The following is a 14,343-nucleotide window of genomic DNA, read 5'->3' as shown; positions in this document are numbered from 1 at the left end:
ATTACACAATGATCAGGTTAGAAATGGTTACAATTTTTAAGAAAATATTTTAATGTCTTCAGTTGCCGCTAGAGGGCTGAGTTTTTAAGAAAAAACACTGTTTAACGAGTTTCTGGCAAACAAGCTCTGCAATCCATAATGTACAATTAAAGTTATGTGGAAAATATTTTTGAAAAATGTTTAAAGTTTAGCTGTAATAAAGTTCAACTATCTAATCCATTTGGATCTGTCTCATATTGACTTTTTGTGTTGAATGAAGGTATTATTTTTTGCGATGCAAGTCTTGCACGAATGAAGCCGTCTCTTTTAGCCAAACCGCAAACCTGATCTGAAGCTTCGGTTACAAGTTTGATGCATCTCTCTACTACTTGAGTATGGCATGGAAAATGCTGCACATCTGGAAGATAAACATTTGTTAACATTTCAATTAGATTTTCATCTGAAATGTGAGTAGTAATCAGAGGTTCATTTAGTTCACATTTTTTCTAATCAATTAGATCTACATAGTTGAGTTTTTAAGAAAAAATACAATTTTTACTTAAAACAAAGTAATTTTAATTAGATAAAGTGTAAATAGAACAGGTTATAATTTATTTTATAATTGATTTACATCTGTTTATTATTAAAATAGATTGAAATCAAAGAAAATTTTAATGGCAAAAATGTCTTCTGCTGCAATAACAACAAGAAAAAAGTCTTCTTGTCCTATCTTCGGTTCACCAGCAGACTTACGTGAAAATGTCTTGCCAACATACAGACATGTCATGCTAAGTTGTCTTTTCTCAATGCAGAAAATGAGAGTGGAAAGTGGTGGAAAACAACCTTCTTTGAAAGAAATATCGGAAAATTTGGCGCACAAAATAGAAAATTTGCGGAGAAAAGCATCGATACCTACTGTGTCTCATAAACGCATTGTAAAAATGTTTCTTGATTACAATCAAAAGTATAGAAATATTATGAAGTCCGTTAACAAAGCAAAACAAACAGACAAGTTAAAGTCCAAAATAATAACATTTCAAAAGCATGCAGAAAATACTTTATTTGACGTTGCAGCATGCAAATGCCTTGATTTTTCTAAATGCATCTGTGAAAAAGTAAAGAAGGTACCAGAGAAAGAACATGATTTTCTCAGCGATCAGAGATTTATGAGAATTATGTATATGGAAAGACTCGATATTCAAAGTACTTTAAGATTACGGCGAAAAGAAGCAAGAAAAAACAGAGTAAACAGCCCCTTACTGTCTAACCCATCTGTGTTGATGGGTCTTTAGCTATTACAGGTATTAAAGCTCAAGCAATATCATCAAGCCGCATTCAGAATTCAATTTTTTATTCTATATCTCAAGATTCTGACTCTGATGACACTGATTTGGAATACTGACTTTTTCAGAAGCTGATTATTTAGACACAGCTGAAAGCCGCAAGCGAAAATGGAACGGAAAAGATAAAACTGAACAAATGAGATCACCGTTACTATCCTTAGCACAAGCCTGCGATAGAGTACTCTTTGGTACCTAATAGACGTCCCCTCCCGCTAATTAATTTTTCAAAAATTTTCCACCCAAGAAATTCTTATTCCTACCCCCCCCCCCCCCCCTACCCCCCGGCTATTAAATTTTAGAAAAAATTCCATCCAAGACAAGACAATACCATTCTATCACTGACAAATGTTTCAGATGATCCATTGATTAATAAGGACGCAACGTTTTTAGATGCACTGCAGAAGGTGTTTGAGGAAAATGAAACTAGTATTATTTTCAAGCCACATCTAAAAAAAATGAAATCAGCTTTTTACGAGGCTCGAAAAAGCGTCAATAAACGAATAAAAGAGGCTCATAATACCGATGTTGAGCAAGAGGACGAGGGTAACATATTTGATATTTTACAAAATATGTAAAGAGAGAAACTTATTTGAACTGGACTTCTGTTGATATTTCTTCTTTGGACTTTAGTAATTCTTTATTATATATTTACTTGTTTTCAGACACTAATATATATGTTAGTAATTAACAAAAACATTACTTAGTTATTGCTTTAAGTATTTAAAAAAACTCGAAATTTTCCAACCCCCTCCCCCACCCCCACTTCCGCTTATTCCAGCCCCCCTGCTTATTAAGTTTTAGTGATAATTCCAACCCCCGCTTATTCCAAACCCCCCCCCCCCCCCTTCTGTTAGGCACCAAAGAGTAGGTGTTTCAAGCAGAGGTGCAGCATTTATAGCGTGTGCTGTGCTGGAAGATATGAACATAATTTCAAAAGGAGACAAATCTAAAGTAATTGATAAAAACAAGATTCAAAGAGAACGAAAGAAAAACAGACTTAAAATGCAACATTTAGACCATGAAAATATTCAAATGTTAGAAGGTTTGTATTTTGATGGAAGAAAAGATATAAGATTAGAAATTGATACAAACAAGGAGAAAAATATACAAAAAACTATAAAAGAAGAAAATGTAGTTTTAGTACAGGAACCAGGTTCAAAGTATCTAGGGCATATAGAGACTGCATCAGGGCATGGATACAGCATTAAGTCAAGTATAAAAACATTTTTAACTCAAAACAACATTGATACATCTAAGTTAGTTGCCATGGGTTGTGACGGGACAGCTGTCAATACCGGATTTCTTAATGGTGTTATTCCTTTGTTCGACATAGAACTAAAAAGACCTGTCCACTGGTTTATCTGTCAAATACATGCTAATAAACTGCCTCTACGGCATCTAATTCAAAAACTAGACGGACCTGCATAAGGACCTAACGGATGGTCTGGACCAATCGGAAGAGAAATTAAATTGTGTAAGACCTTGTCAATAGTCAACTACATTCCTGTCAGTGGCACATTGCCAAAAATAGACAAAAAATCTCTTAGTTCTGACCAAAAATACTTACTTGATATTTGCAAAGCAATATCTACAGGTTATTGTCCAAACGCTTTGGCTAACCGAAATTCTGGAAAACTTAACCATGCCAGGTGGGTGACCACTGCAAACAGAATATTGAGGTATTATGTTGGATGTAGCGAACCGTCACACAGGCTGAGAGAAATAGTTGAGTTTGTTATTAAAGTTTACTGCCAAATGTGGTTCAATATAAGATGTAATCCCTCGTGCACGGAAGGTGTTAGACATATATGGCTAACCATCAATTTATCCTGGTATGCCAGTGAAATAAAAAGTATCATCGATCCAGTTATACAAAGGAACGGTTTTTTTGCGCATCCAGAAAACTTGCTTCTTGCTATGATATCGGATACTCGCCCAAATGTGAGGAAATTGGCATTACAACTGATAATGAAAGCAAGATCGGTGAAAACAAACAAAGTCCGAAAATTCTCTATACCAGAAATCAATTTTGAAGCAAAAGACTATGTAGATCTAATTGATTAGAAAAAATGTGAACTAAATGAACCTCTGATTACTACTCACATTTCAGATGAAAATCTAATTGAAATGTTAACAAATGTTTATCTTCCAGATGTGCAGCATTTTCCATGCCATACTCAAGTAGTAGAGAGATGCATCAAACTTGTAACCGAAGCTTCAGATCAGGTTTGCGGTTTGGCTAAAAGAGACGGCTTCATTCGTGCAAGACTTGCATCGCAAAAAATAATACCTTTATTCAACACAAAAAGTCAATATGAGACAGATCCAAATGGATTAGATAGTTGAACTTTATTACAGCTAAACTTTAAACATTTTTCAAAAATATTTTCCACATAACTTTAATTGTACATTATGGATTGCAGAGCTTGTTTGCCAGAAACTCATTAAACAGTGTTTTTTCTTAAAAACTCAGCCCTCTAGCGGCAACTGAAGACATTAAAATATTTTCTTAAAAATTGTAACCATTTCTAACCTGATCATTGTGTAATGCTTAAACTCTAATACAACTTTAGCATATGCATAGAGTTTGTTATTTTTATTTTATAAAAAAGGTCAGAAAACGTGTTTTTGTAAGAAAAATAAAACCCTAGCGCGAACTGAAGACATAAAAAATATACAAAAAAATTTGGCACAATTACTTTTTATAGCATTATGCAACTTTTCCGCTCTATTACAATTTCAAATTAAAAAAAAGTTGCTTTTCGATACACCCTAATATAAAGCGTACCGTGACAAATAGAGCGAAGAGAAAGATTGCAAACTGTCGTTCCACAATCCACGTTCGAGTGTTCAATTACAACTAAACTCACTCTGGATGAGTTTTCAAACAACTCTGTAAGCATTTTTTAAACTGGAACAAAGCGAATATATGAAGTTACAAACTTATTCATGAGTATCACTAAAATGAATGCAGCACTTCAAGACTCTGATCATCCTCAGCACTTTTGAGTTGATCTTGCTTTATTGAACGAAAACAAATGCTAAGTATGAGTTTTTGCTCTGAGAATATGTTTGGCTGATGTCGACCTGCTGACATTGACTTTATAAAGTTATAAAAACAAATTGTGTTAGTAAAATCGCAGCTATAAGCAAGCACTAAAAGCTATTACAACCGTAATAACACTTTAAGTTAAACATCAAATGTTGACATTTAATCGCTGCATTCACCTTGGCTTTAAGTTCATAAAGTATTAGCTACAAAAAATGTTCGATTTTGAACATTGCTAACAGAAAGCAAAAAGTATATTAGGTTAAAATAGATAAGATAGGGTAGAAGGAGAACATGGGGTAAGATGACGAATGGGGCAAGATAAAAACATTTTGTTATCTTCAAAACTCAACTAAATATGAAATCTGACTGTAGCTGAGAGGGAAGTAGATTACATCTACTAGATTTATTTATGCTTTCTTTATAAATATTATTTTCGTAATCAAAGATAATTATTAAAAAGTTTTTTCCTATATTAAGGGGAAAAAAAATTTATCCACTTGTATTTGATTTATCTCATCATTACATCACCAGCCAAAGGTAAGCAAAAATTTCTCATTCAGTTTGTTCAATTTGGAAGCCACACAAGTAGTATTAAGTCATGATGACTTATTTATGTAGAGTCCTGAGTCATTTTGAAGATTAAGTAGCCTAGGGGCAAGATGAACGGGGCAAGATGACTCGTTTGTCGTTTCGCCAAAGTACATGTTTTAATATAAACCTGTACTGTAATAACTTTTGTGTAGCTTAGTTATTATTAGATTGCTTTATATTTTGTTTTGCATTTGCTTTATTTTGTTGTATTGGAATTTGCTTTGAACTGATTAATAGACTTTTTTTTGCATAGCCCTATATAAATATATAGTTTAATTGTTTAAAAAATTACATAACCGTTTGTATTACGTATCTTATTAACTAGAATTTATGATATCGTGTTATTTGAGAAGGTAATGGTGTAATGGAATTTACTTTTTTTAAACTCGCCATCTTGCACCGCATACGGGGCAAGAGGATAATTTGAGGTAATTTTGGTTAATGAGTTTTTTCCAGGCTATCTTTAATTTTTATATGGGTTATTTTTATACATATGTGACGCATAATAATTTTTTTTCCACTTTTTGATAAAGTTTTACTTATTGAAACAGTTATTGAATAAGATATAAGTGCTTTTCAAAATGTTCATCATCTTGCCTCATGTTCCCCTATCTCTTTCTTCTCTTTTAAGCCTGGTCTCTTTTTATTTATTCTCTTGAAAGCAATTTCTTTCTAAAAAAAAAACTTTACCGCTTAATGAAAGCTCATCGCTGTTACTTTTGCACTCTCAGTTTGTAGGCGCTGTTTTTTGGAATTATTAACAGCATGGTTTTCAACATTTTTGTGAGTTGTTTATAACAAAACTTCTAAAAAGTCAGAAGGAAATGAAAGATCAGGTAACAAAGCAACCTGGTGACAGCGCAATAAATATAACGGACTAAAACAGTTTGCACCCTACGATAAATGACTCGTTCGTTTACACCTTATTTGTATATCAAGAAATTCAGTTCTATATGTACTTAATTGGTTTCCACCTCTATCGTTAACACAAGCCCCCTCATAAAACTTTTCGGCCTTCAAAACCTGACGAAAATGTGTTTTTTTATCCTAAGAAAAGAGAAATGGAAAAAATCATTTAAAATGTAAGTTTTAATGATACTTTGAGAAATCTTTTTTATATTAAATATATGAGTGGTGTAAGCGAAAATTGAATTCCATTTTTTAGAAATTTCAAAAAGATTTTTTGGCGACTTTTTGTTATTGCTTTGTTAATCAGATTGTTACTCGATGTTGGGTCTTTCAGAAGAAATATTAGGGTGTGGCACTGATCTCTATAATAACTGGATAGCGCATCTCTAATATCAAATTGACGCCAAATTGCCATATTGGAAAGCCCCAGAACAATGAAATCTGATATGTGCGATAAAGCGATAAAGCGTTAAGCCGAAAAACAGAACTTAACGCTTACGGGATTAAAATTTTTGGGGCTTTCCAATCTGGCGATTTTGGCGTCAAAAAATAAGAAGTTTTGCTCGGAGTTGCGCTATCCAGTTATTATAGAGATCAGTGGGGTGTGGCTGCAAAGAGCTAAAAGGATCTTTTCATATTTCTTGACCTTTAGTAGCAGCAGCGTGAAAATCTATTTTTTATGTCTCAGAGAATATTTTTAATCCCTCATTTCTACGCATTGTTTTGGATTTTAAACTGTTAAAAAAAGGTTAAAAACTTCAATCACGTTCTTACTTTTAAGAATTGTCTTGAGATGCTCTAAATATTCTCAGGAGAACTGAGAGTATTAAGAATATAGAGATTCTCAGGAGAACTTAGAATATTTAAAGCGTACCATGACAAATAGAGCAAAGAGAACAATTGCAAATTCTTATTCTGCATTCGACGTTCGAGTTTTCAATTACAACTAAACCCTCACACTGATTGAGTTTTCAAACAACTCTGTGAGCGAATCGACGTTTTTTAAGTGAGAACATCGCCGCAGGAATTGTTTCATTGGTGAAAATCGCAAACTTCTATTTTCATTTTCTTGTTTAAAGTAATTTTTGAACGAACGACGTGAAACAATTAAGTGTTTAAGATTTTGTTGTTAAGTAGTTGTTAAAATCAGTTTTGAGCAGAATATATTTCTTTTAGTTAAGTTTTTAGGGAAAAAGCGTTAACAAGTTCAATTAATACAATGATTTTAGTTAGAGTAAGGTTGCCAATATTGTAGCCCCTAAGACAAAATTAAAACATGTAGGCAAACTACTGAGTGGAAATATGGATTTTCAATTAGATTTCATAATTTAGTGATTGTTTGATGTAAAGATGTTAAAAAAACTCAAAATTTAAAAAGCGTTAAGTCTCGAAGAATCAAACTAAAAAAATAGCGCTAAGAGTACAATTAAGGAAACTAGATCCTTAATTGTACTATTGCAATCCAATATTGTACCACTTTCTTGATTTCAATTACTTTACATCTTTGCAAATATTTTATGATTTTAGATTTAAGGGATGAAAAGAACTGATTAAAACGAATGGTTTTTATAACTGCCCATAATATAATGAAATGAAGTTTTTTATTTAATAAACTCTATGCAACTTGAATTTTTTTTCTTCTGGAAAATGCCGAAAACAGTTATCACCACATGGTACAATTTTTATTTAAATTGTTTGTTTACCAATGGTTTAGAATAGAGGAGGAAGGTAGGTATTAAAGATATATATACTAGATAATGTAAAACAATATATACTATATCTGTTTTAAAAACAGCCACACTAATCATTGTAAAATAAAATACGTAAAAACTTTATTTTTGGAAAAAGTTTCAGATATATTGTGTCTGTTTTTTATTAACACCTGCACAGTCAACATGACACCAGCCTTGACATATTGGTAAAACTGAACAAGAGAGTGCATCTTTTTAAGGACTACTTGTCAATACAAGAGTAATACTGAAATTTTTCTTTTTTTGTTTAAGTGGTGAAGTTCGTATTGTAAGTATGCATATTTCTGTAATTGAAATCTCAAAAGGAATTTGTTAAACTTTACACGCGTTTTTTAGCGGCCAGAATGGTTGCGTCGGCACAATCAAGGACGTATTAATAGATGGACGTTCAACGCATTGTTATAGATCAAAAGTGCCGCCAATCAGCCAAAAACTGTGTGTTACCGTCAGTTTTCTAAATTCATGATACAGATATTCCGACTGCTACCCGTCAAATTTCCGTCAAAAAACCACCCTCAGTAAACCCATTATAATTACGCATTTACTGAAGCTTATGGTTATAAAAGACAAAAATATTAATCAAGAATAGTTCACAAATCTGAAAAAGGTTGATTTGAGCTATGAACTTTGCTTAATAAAAATTTAACTGTTTAAACTTTGACGTCTAAAACTAGGCTTTTGCAAAAAATCTGTGTATGGTTTACTAGAATGGATAGAGTAAAGTGAAACAAATTTTCCTTATTAAATTGAAGCTGCTATGACATAGTTTAAAGGTCGAAAAAGATATTTTTAGTGTTCTTTTCACCCCACTCTCAGATTATGCTTCCCAATTTAAGGTTCAAATCAGAGAGTATTTCTTATTTTTGTCGGAAATGTCCAACTTATTTGCCTCGCTTTTTTTTTCTCTTGAGTTTGTGATTTTTTTTTTTTTCGTCCTAATTATAAATTTTCTTATTTTCGATACCTAAATCGCATTTCGTCTAAATGTATTATAACTAAAATCATCTTAACTCTTTCATGCGCTGGGTTGTTTTATAACAACAAATTAAACTAAGCTTCCCCAATGCAAATAGTGCATTCTAACCGATTGAAAACAATATTTTCTAAAGGAGAGTTGAAAAAGGCTGTAGAAAAAGTCTACTTTAACATTTCATAGTACCACTGTCATTTTGTAGATAATTTTTTATGGGTTATGTTAGTTATGGGAAAATAATCGGAGCATGAAAAGGTTGAAGTTCATAAAAAACTATTGATTTCAGAAGTTGGAAAGAAATATTAAGTATTATTAGAAATATTAAGTATAAGTATTTTTAGTGAGCATTTTTAAGCAATCAGTCATGTAAACCTACTTTAACTTATAATGATCTTATTATTTTTATTATTATTGTTGTTACTAATAGTAACAGCATATGATAATAAAAATGATAAGATCATACCTTTCGTTGCATATTCTTGAGCCTTCTACAAATGATGTACAACCTTATTTTTAACCTTTTCTAGATATATCAAAAGAAGTAATCTTATATTCCTATCTATTATCTCGTTACTGGATAAATAATGAGTCTTCATGAGGAGTCATTAAAACGTTTATGTAGAAAGTGTGGCTGCATAATAAAACCGGATAGTTACTACCAAATAAAACCTGTTGTTATCTTTAAACAAACAACTCTTAGTTTTTACAAGCTGGATATAACCTCAGATTATCAAAAAGTTCATCCTGAATATTTATGCAAATCATGTTATATGGTCTTATACAGGTTAGATTTAAAATTAAAAAAAAGGCTTTGAAGTTGAGAGGAATGATAAATTCTTCACTTTTTCTGAACACACAGAAAGCTGTTATGTATGTAACACACTCACAAGAGTTGGAAGAAATAAAAAAAAATACATGCGATAAGTATTCATCAACAGTTAAAAGCATTTGCATCAAAACATGGTTTTGACTGTTACAATAAAAATAACAAAAATTATTTTGTAATAGTTAAAATCAATAGTTATCACCAATCAAATGGCATGTGGAGACTAATTGTTTAAAATCGTGAAGTGCCATTATCCATTAATATTAACAAATCTCTTCCAGATCAACTAAATCTTCAATCTGCTAATATTATATTCTCCAACATTTCATGCATAAACATCGGTAAAGGTAATAATGACTTCCACTATCTTTTTTTCTAATCAGAAGTAAATTTTCTGATTTTAAAATTTCCGAAGCACATCAAATGAGGATGTTGGAATAATTGAAACAAAAGAAGGCAATACAGTTGAAAACTTTAAAGTTATTAGAAATAAAGATTGTTCATTAACATGGTCAGAAGTCTGTTGTTATTTTAGTACCATCTACCGTACTAACTTGTGTATAATAGAATGCAGGTTAAAGAGTAAAGAAAGTCAATCATCTATTACCTTTAACTAGCCATTTTTTAACTGTGCACATTTTCTTACACCAGTATATGTAATAAATGTAATAAAGACAACTTGCATTTTTCTACATGGAAGTTCAATAGAACATTACAACAATTTATAGTTTTGAATAATTTCTAAAATCAAAGTTAAGAGTTATTGAAATATTTTTATAATCTAGGAGTGATCGCAAATATAAAATAGCACCACTTAAGACGTTAAGTTCCATAACATGTGGGTATAAACACACCTTTAGTACTAATGTAACATTTCTTTTCATGCTTTTTAAAATTCGATTCTCTAAGATATTTATTGTGACATTTCGGACAGGTAGATTTAGTTATTAAGCGTTCTTCTATTTTTTTCAGCATTTTGGTTTCTTTTTCTGCAATCAGCTTCTCTGTAGGAATTGCTGGTGGTATGAGCTCCAATCCAAAATCCTCTGATAACAAGTCTGCTAACTCTTCAAGATCTATCTCAATAAAATCATCCACAACTATTTCAATTTCGTTATCAATATTTTTAAGCAAAAAAGAATAATCTTCTTGATTAATAGCAAAGTTTTCTGTCATACTCATTTTATGTATCGCTGCTCAGAAAAATATTTTTTTAAATATTTATATTGGATCTTTTTCCGACGTCGAATAAAATAAAAAATACTCCCTGGTTTCGCAATTATCACCTATTGTTTCGGTTTTGTTATCTAAACAATACCGTAACACGCATATCTTTTTTATGAAACAATGCGTTGAACGTCCATCTATTAATACGTCCTTGGTACAATTTAGGATATGCCTTGAGGTACAATTTACGCAACTAATCTGACATTCATTTAATAAAAAATTTGACAACTAAAAATAAGGTATTTTTAATTCTAGGTATTTATTTTGAATTTAGATAAATTATGCTTTAACATAAATACACTGAACAAATCATATCTTCTACTTTCTTTAGTGAAATACGCTTAGCCATAAATCCCTAAAATAAGAAATCTCCAATAACAAACCAACAAAAGCTTACTCTCGCCTTAATGCAGTTGGATGACAAAAAAAAAAACAGTTGACTACTTAATTTCAATCAGCAAAGATAAAAACTAAATTAAAAAATTTCTTGTGGTTTGTAAAAATAACAAGTTATGTTAAAAGTGTAATATAGGCATCGGTACAATATTATTAACCTTACCCTATAAATTTAAAAAGTTTTAGTTTTTTTGGTGATATTAAAATGGTTTTTTGATAATTTTTTCTCTTCAAAACAAGTTTGAAAGTTTAAAAAAAGATGTCTCTAAAAGAAATGGCTCCTTATACGGTACTTTTCGTGTGAAACTTTTAAAATATAATTTCCAACCGTTTTGACAATTTTATTCGACTAATACCGCTTTAAATTGACATTGACTTTTAGTTTACTTTTTTATAATACTTTAAAATATTTTTCGTTGCTTCAGCAAAGAAATAGAAACCGAAAATGTTTTTATTTTAGTTTGAAAATAAACTATTTTTGTATCAAAAATCTCACGCGACTCTTAAATAAAGTTGAGCGCTGTTTTAATGCTTTTGGTCAAGCTTCTGATTGGCTGAATTGTTTATCGTATTTCTATTAGTTGGAGCACAACCAAAGTTTGAAAACGGCGTATGACAAGTTTCAATAAATATTTTAATTTTGTATTTCGTAAATTATTTAATTTCTTTATAAATATTTAGCAAATAAAAAATATTTAGCAAATAAAAAATATTTTTTGAACTAATTTGTGATCATTTGAACTGCTTTGATCTTTTTTATAAAGAAAATAATATCCGTTTTATATTTATTTAACACGATATTGTGTTCAAATTTGGTTTTCTTGAATAATTGTTGTTGCAAATAAATAAATATTAATAATAATATTAATATGTTATCATTATTCTTCAGATGAACACAAGATGTTCATGGAATGCTTCTTTGAAGCGCAGGCGTCGATTAAAGAGGACATGAAAAGATCAATCGATGAACGAAAATGGAAAATTTTTATAAACGACGGAAAAACTGCTCATGAAGTTTCACATGAGAAATATTTCATGGAGAAATTTTTTTGACGCAGGATGCAAGTTGAATGAATTACGTGTTTGGAAAAAGATTTTATCTGAGGATGAGAAAAAACTTATCATTTTATGTTCGACCAACGTTCGTGATGTCTGGTTAGATTATCCAGTGAAGATCGATGAATGGACACCCACACATAAAATTGAATGGTTGTATATAAACATCAGATATATTTTCGTATCAAAATACGATTTCGAAGGTTTCGTCCTCCCGTGGATTCGACTCGCTAAAGAATTACATCTTGAACTTCACGATGACACGAACTTCATCGACGACATTTGTGAATGGCTTCGTGGTTCGAACTTCAAGCAGTTGGTAATCAAGTACCGTGGAAAAGATTTTGATAACATCAAAGAGTTTAAAGTAAGAAACACGAAAAATGTTTAATATTTTAAATAAAAAATAAATACAAATGTAAATATGTAAAATCTATAAATGTAATACAAGAAAGTATTTATAACATCAAAGAGTTGAAAAAGTTGAAGTGATACGAAATACTTTTGATCGTTTAAACATTTTTAATATGTTAAATAAATATGTAAAATGTATAAATAATGCAAAAATTATTTATGAAATGAAATATTAAGTAATTTAAAAAGAAAAAAGAAACGATTTTCTTTTAAAACATAAAACGTGGAAAAAGTTGGAAAGATTTTCATTTTTATTTGGAGTTTTTGTTGCGAATATTTGTTGTTTATTAAAACTTAAGGAAGTTTTTTAAATACTGCAAAAAATCACGGAAATATAATAAAATGATAATTATTTAATGTAATAATAATGGAAATATAAAAAAATTAGGTTATTTTTCTGTTGTTGTCAATGGTAACAGCTATGAAAAAAAATATTCGAGTTTTTAAGATGAGATTCGATCATTTTTTAGAACGGAATTTTTTTTTGAAACTAATAAAAAAAATAAAAAATAAAAAAATTGGAACTTGGAAAATCGAAAAACAAAATTCTAGCGAATTTTTTAAAAGCTTCGAACGGCGGACATTTTTTTTCCCGAAGGAAGAAGGCAGTTCAAAAAAGTTTTTTTTGTAAATAAAGTTGTTTAATTTTTATAAAGATATTAGGTTTGTGTTTTGTTTCGAAGAACTTTCGGTTGTTTTCAAATCAAATTTTTTTCAACCGCAATCATTTATGTTGGCTGATTTCATTTTTCATGTGACTTTGATTTATTTACACTTATCGTTTCCATAGCAATTAAAATGACCTTGAGAAAAAAACTTTGAAAAAATTTTCTTTGTTAAGATAGCTCTCTAAGAGGCATGGGCACAATCTTTTTTATTTTTAGGATGATGAGAATGATGTTAAATGAGGATGATTTGAAAAAAGTTACGGTAGTCAGAGTTAACCTAACTGCCTTGACCCCTAACTGCCCCCTTTCTAGAACTATGTCTTCAAAAATCATTATCTTTTTTTCTTGGTTCTTTCATAAATTAGATCGATATTCATTAAACTTTAAAATTTGTCGAGTGAAGAAACTCTCAGAATAAAGTTTTCACTGCTTACTTTGTCTTGATAATGTGGCGCATTTGAGAAAGACCTCCATTTTCTACATTTTGTTGGTCTACTATTCGTTTTCGCTGTCTCATTATTTTGTTTAATATCGTTATTGACAGATAGGGTAAAGAACCAAGTGTTCGCCGATTTTTCGACCAAGTCCCATATAAAAATTATTTTCTCACACTTTTTTTGAAAAATTATCGTTCTTGAAGTTTGATCGTATTGAGAAAAGAATGATTGACCTCCGAAAATAAAAAACGGCGGCCACTGGCGAGTTTCTATGTTCGCACCACAAGTTTTTGAACTTCCGGATATTAAAATTTATCAAAGTAAAATGAACATTTGCAAAAATAGACCTTAATTTTCGCAAATATTAACTCAAATGGGGAGGGGGGAGCGAAGTTTAAAATGTGTAAAACAATCTTATACATATGGTATAAAAAACGATTTTTTTTTTCACTTGATTGAATGTAAATAAATATGGATTTTTTTTGAAAAATTGGAGAGATGCATAAACCCCCCTTCATATCCCATGTATAAGTGCCAGGTTTCATAAAATGCTTATTCTACAATACGATATCAAAGTTAAAAAATTTAACAAACAAAAATGAAACTAATATCTCCATATAATTTTATAATTTAATTTCTCTAACTTGTTCTATTGTAGACACTAAAAATGACAAAAATGAATGCAAAAATGGATAGAGGTCGTTCTTGCTATTAAAAAGAG

The 14,343-nt window shown here is 30.6% G+C and overlaps 3 protein-coding genes across 6 annotated transcripts in view; 1 reads left to right on the top strand and 2 right to left on the bottom strand.

The window, feature by feature from the left end:
• The window catches only part of LOC149893786 (NACHT, LRR and PYD domains-containing protein 12-like), a 28,923-nt gene extending 16,327 nt beyond the window's left edge, over positions 1-12,596 (top strand). Inside the window, exons 8-9 of one of the 4 annotated variants that reach the window (XR_016449078.1) lie at positions 11,508-11,657; positions 11,937-12,596. Coding sequence is in view for 3 of the 4 variants with exons in the window: in XM_090076385.1 (XP_089932511.1) it covers positions 4,852-4,911; positions 11,937-12,100 (224 nt within the window). In the remaining variant the exon portion in view is untranslated. Of the gene's footprint in view, positions 1-631; positions 1,284-4,851; positions 4,912-11,507; positions 11,658-11,936 lie in introns of those variants that run through there. The other 3 variants (XM_090076385.1, XM_090076386.1, XM_090076387.1) reach the window with 3 other exon arrangements.
• The window catches only part of LOC149893772 (LIM zinc-binding domain-containing Nebulette-like), a 320,034-nt gene that overhangs the window by 38,195 nt on the left and 267,496 nt on the right, over positions 1-14,343 (bottom strand). The window lies entirely within an intron of this gene.
• On the bottom strand, positions 6,810-11,078 carry LOC149893787 (uncharacterized). The gene has a single exon (XM_090076440.1). The coding sequence runs from the start codon at positions 10,604-10,606 to the stop codon at positions 10,247-10,249; it is 360 nt and encodes a 119-aa protein (XP_089932566.1). The 5' UTR covers positions 10,607-11,078; the 3' UTR covers positions 6,810-10,246.

This window comes from Hydra viridissima, unplaced genomic scaffold (assembly GCF_058129835.1).
Source record: "Hydra viridissima isolate aposymbiotic clone 2 unplaced genomic scaffold, HvirCarnegie_v1 scaffold_1, whole genome shotgun sequence".
NCBI lineage: Eukaryota > Metazoa > Cnidaria > Hydrozoa > Anthoathecata > Hydridae > Hydra > Hydra viridissima.
This window is presented reverse-complemented; position numbering and strand designations above follow the sequence as displayed.

Excerpts from the sequence above, each read along its gene's own strand:
- LOC149893787 (XM_090076440.1), bottom strand. The coding sequence starts at position 10,606 with ATGAGTATGACAGAAAACTTTGCTATTAATCAAGAAGATTATTCTTTT.